At 51.3% G+C, this 3,879-nt stretch overlaps 1 protein-coding gene across 1 annotated transcript; it reads left to right on the top strand.

Annotated features, from left to right (window-relative positions):
* Positions 1-1,162: 1,162 nt before the first annotated feature.
* Positions 1,163-3,513, top strand: gas1a (growth arrest-specific 1a). The gene has a single exon (XM_076033397.1). It carries the CDS (start codon positions 1,472-1,474, stop codon positions 2,300-2,302), a length of 831 nt encoding a protein of 276 aa, XP_075889512.1. The 5' UTR covers positions 1,163-1,471; the 3' UTR covers positions 2,303-3,513.
* The last annotated feature ends 366 nt before the right edge of the window (positions 3,514-3,879 follow it).

Below are 3,879 nucleotides of genomic sequence, written 5' to 3'. Positions count from 1 at the left end.
GCAACAACTACAACTACTAAATAAGACGTTAATTTCTTCAAACTGAAATTGTATCTTTTAAAACACAAAAATACCAAACATGCATTTTCAATGTACTGAGTAGAAAGTACAGTCACTAAGTATTTGTAATTACTTGTATACTTACTCTGACTCTTTTATAAATGATCCTTCATTTATAAAAGAGTCAGAAAAATAACGTTGGAACTCTCTGACTTACACTGTACTTTTCCAACTGATTCCATATTTTTTCCTTTGTCATTGAAATATTGAGCCAAAAAAAAAAAAATCCTCCTTTTTGCACAAAACTCACTTCAGCGTTTTCGGTTTTTGTTTTTTCTGCCTGTCACTGGCTGGATTTTTCAGAAAGTGTCTGGAAATGTGCCTTTTGTGATGTCACAAAATGTCTCCCAGAGCCAGTGGGCTTCTTCTTTTTTTTTGCAACCGTCGAACGTAAAAATAAATAAATAAGGAACATCCACAAAAGCGTCACTTTTTAATAGGAGGCTGCAAACATAAGGTTCAGTGTGCTTTAAGTATATGTTGACGAGAAGAAATTCTTTGAGCATCTTCAATTATTTGCATTCTCTCGCAACATAAAGTTGATCTTGTCATTCAGTGGTGCTAGATAAAATCCCCCCCCCCCTCACCTCACCTTTAGAGCCGAGCGTGTCGTCGGGCACCATCGTCCCTCCCCCCTCCAGCTCCAGCTCCAGCTCCAGCTCCCGCCCACCACTACGTAAAAAAGCCCCACAACAAGTGGGCCAGCCAATGGGAGGAGTGTGGGGCCGCCGAGGAGCGACACAAACGCTGCGAGTGGAGAGAGTGGAGGAGCAGTCAGCGAGCCGCAGGACTTGTTTGTTGTTGTTTTTGTTGGTGTCGGTGTTGTCGTTACCACCGCGTAACTCGTGCAACTATTTATTGGCACTCGGGACGTGCAGAGGTTCCGGACCAGAAAGAGGAGAGGACGCCGGAGGGAGTGGAGCCGCTCGAGCGGAGACGCTTCTTTTTTTTTGTTGGTTGAGGTGCCGTGAACTCAGCAGCGCTGCGATGGAACTCTACTAAACCTGGGAGCAACTTTTATTTCCCTCCTACCTTCAGAGCGCATCTGAAAAAAAGTTTTTTTTTTTTTTGTTTTTTTTTTTTTAACCTTCTCGGTTTTTTTTATTTTTAATTTTAATTTTTTTAAAAAAAAATAATTTTGTTTTTGGTTCCGCTGTCCCTACAGTGATGTATGGATAACGGGAGTTTCGCCCTGACGGGTTAATGGAGCCGGGATTCGCCAGCGCGGTGCCAGCCTGTTGAACGCCCACACAGGGGCCTATCACACACACTCTCACACGCACACGCACACGCACACCCTCCATCTGCGTTGGGAATTCAAACAAACGCCTCGAGTGACGAGCCGTCCATGGACGCGTCGGCCAACTTCCAACGCATGACACTGCCACTGTGATCCGCGCCCGCAACCACGATGTCGAGCCGCGGCTCCGCGGCCCAGCGCGCCCCCGGATCCCCGCGGCTCCTCCTCGGCTGCGCGGCGCCACCGCCGCCGCCGCCGCCGCTGCTGCTGCTGCTGCTGCTGCTGCTGGGCTGCCTGTCCGGCTGCGCGGCCTCGCCGACCCACGGCCGCCGGCTCATATGCTGGCAGGCCATCATGAACTGCCAGGCCGAGCCCGAGTGCAACTACGCGTACGAGCACTACACGCGCGCCTGCGGGCCCGTGCTGAGCGGCGAGCGGAAGAAGTGCCCGAGCCACTGCATCTCGTCGCTCGTGCAGCTCAACCTGACCAGGAGCGGCCCGGCTCTTGAGGACTGCAGCTGCGCGCACGACAAGGTGTGCACGCGCACCAAGCGGGCCATCGAGCCGTGCCTGCCCAGGACTACCAGCACCGGGTGCACGGAGGCGCGGCGCCAGTGCCAGCGCGACCAGCAGTGCAGCTCGGCCATGCACGACTACCTGCACCACTGCGGCAAGCTCTTCAGCGGCGCCGTGTGCACGAGCGCGTGCCGCAACGTCATCGCCAACATGCGCAAGATGCCCAAGGGCCAGCAGCTGGACACGTGCATGTGCGACGGCACGGAGCGGGCCATCTGCGAGTTCGTCAAGAGCAGCATGAAGATGCTGTGCTTCGACACGCCGCCGCGGGACGAGGGCAGCGGCTCCGACTACAGCCCGGACCCGGACTACGAGTACGAGCCCGACTACGCCAAAGAGCCCGAGAGCGCGGCGCCTGTGCCGGCCGCCCGGCGAGCCTTGACCCTGGCGGCGGCCGCCTTGGCACTGCTGCCGGCCCTCATTTAGTCGCCGGGGTTCATCATGTGCGCCCCCCGTCATTGTCCGGATGAAAGGCGAGCGAAACTTTTGTCACTCATTGACCCGCTTCCATTGTGAAAGGCGGAGGAGCCCGCAAAGACTCGCCCAGGCAGAGGGTGGAGGTGGTGGTGGGGGGTTTGTTTTTGGATTCGGGGGTCTTTCTGTGTGGAGTTTGCATGTTCTCCCTGTGTCTGCTGGGTTCTCCCCGGGTTCTCCGGCTTCCTCCCACTGCTCAGAAAACAGGCATGTGAGGTGAATTGGAAACTCTAAATTGACCCTAAGTGTGTGTGTGTGTGTGTGTGTGTTAGTGGGAATGGTGGTCTGTCTTTCTATGTGGCCCTGCGATGAACTGGCGACTCGTCCAGGGTGTCACCCTTCCTTCGCCCTGTGACAGCCGGGAGAGGCTCCACCGGACCCCCGCAGTCAGGTTTTGAACATGGACGGATGGATTTTTGGATTGGAAGGCCTCAAAGGAAGGATATCAGCGAGGAGATGTTTCTATGCAAGCCAGCCGGGGGGGGGGAGACGTCTCTCTCGCTCCGGGCTGGCTCTCTTATCAAACCACAACACTGCAGACTCTCCTGGTTGTGCGATAAGCTGAATTAGATTGTTGTTGCGTGTGCGTGATTTTTTTTTTTTTTGCAGCGCTCCTCAGTCACGGGCTGCGATCACCGCAGAGATCTGAGAGCCTACAGGTTGTTTTGGTCACAATGTCTAATCAGTAAATGCTGTGCACTGCCAATTCCTTTTCCTTAAGAAAAAAAAAAAATTAAAATAAAAGATATGAGCTATTTTTTATATTTTATACGACTCTGGTGTGTGGCACCAGGCAGATATTTAATGCTGGAGATTTGTAGGACTTTGTACATAAGAAGAGGAGTTAAAGTTGAAAGCGTAATTTATTGCCACATAGTTACATCCAAATGCTCACGTTGCGAACGACGGACTGCGAATTTCCAGCTTTAAAGGGAAGTTGTTGTGACTGTGTCCTCTCACATCTTAACGTGCTCCGTGTACATATGTGTATAGCCTCCTATAGATTTGTTTGTGTCCTCCTCCAGAGAATCCTCCGCGTTCGAGGCTATGAGATGATCTATTCGCTGTGTATAGCCTAGAGAGAGAAATGTCTAAATCCACTGTATGACTGCCTTATTGATACTCTTTTATAGAAGGCATAAAGGAGACTTGAAGATACATAACTCCCGACTGTGAGTCGTTCATTTTTTATTTTTTTTCTCTCTCTCTCCACTGTTTCTTATGCAAAACAAAACTCTCGGCTCGTGTCGCTCGGTCCCTTTAAGCCGACGGAATCACTCGTGAAGTTTCGTCTCTGTGTGGGTGGAAAACATTTCAATGAGGTTAATCGAAAAGCTGTGACAGGCATATTTTTCATCCTCACCAAACGTTTCGAACCGCAAGTTTGCTGCATTGCTACGCCTGGCCTCTGCTCAGCTCTGCAACGTTCAGACGCCTTTTTCAGTTTTTAAGGGTTTAGCGGAAGAATTTTAAAGGACCCTTTCAGTCTTATACATCAGATCGTGAAATACCTCTGTGTGTTGAGCGAA

The sequence above is a fragment of the Nelusetta ayraudi genome, unplaced genomic scaffold (genome assembly GCF_046127955.1).
Source record: "Nelusetta ayraudi isolate G7.1 ecotype Tasmania unplaced genomic scaffold, CSIRO-AGI_Nayr_v1 ptg000041l, whole genome shotgun sequence".
NCBI classification, from domain to species: Eukaryota; Metazoa; Chordata; class Actinopteri; order Tetraodontiformes; family Monacanthidae; genus Nelusetta; species Nelusetta ayraudi.
This window is presented reverse-complemented; position numbering and strand designations above follow the sequence as displayed.

What these genes read in the sequence shown, in the direction of transcription:
- gas1a (XM_076033397.1), top strand. Translation starts at nt 1,472, where the DNA reads ATGTCGAGCCGCGGCTCCGCGGCCCAGCGCGCCCCCGGATCCCCGCGG.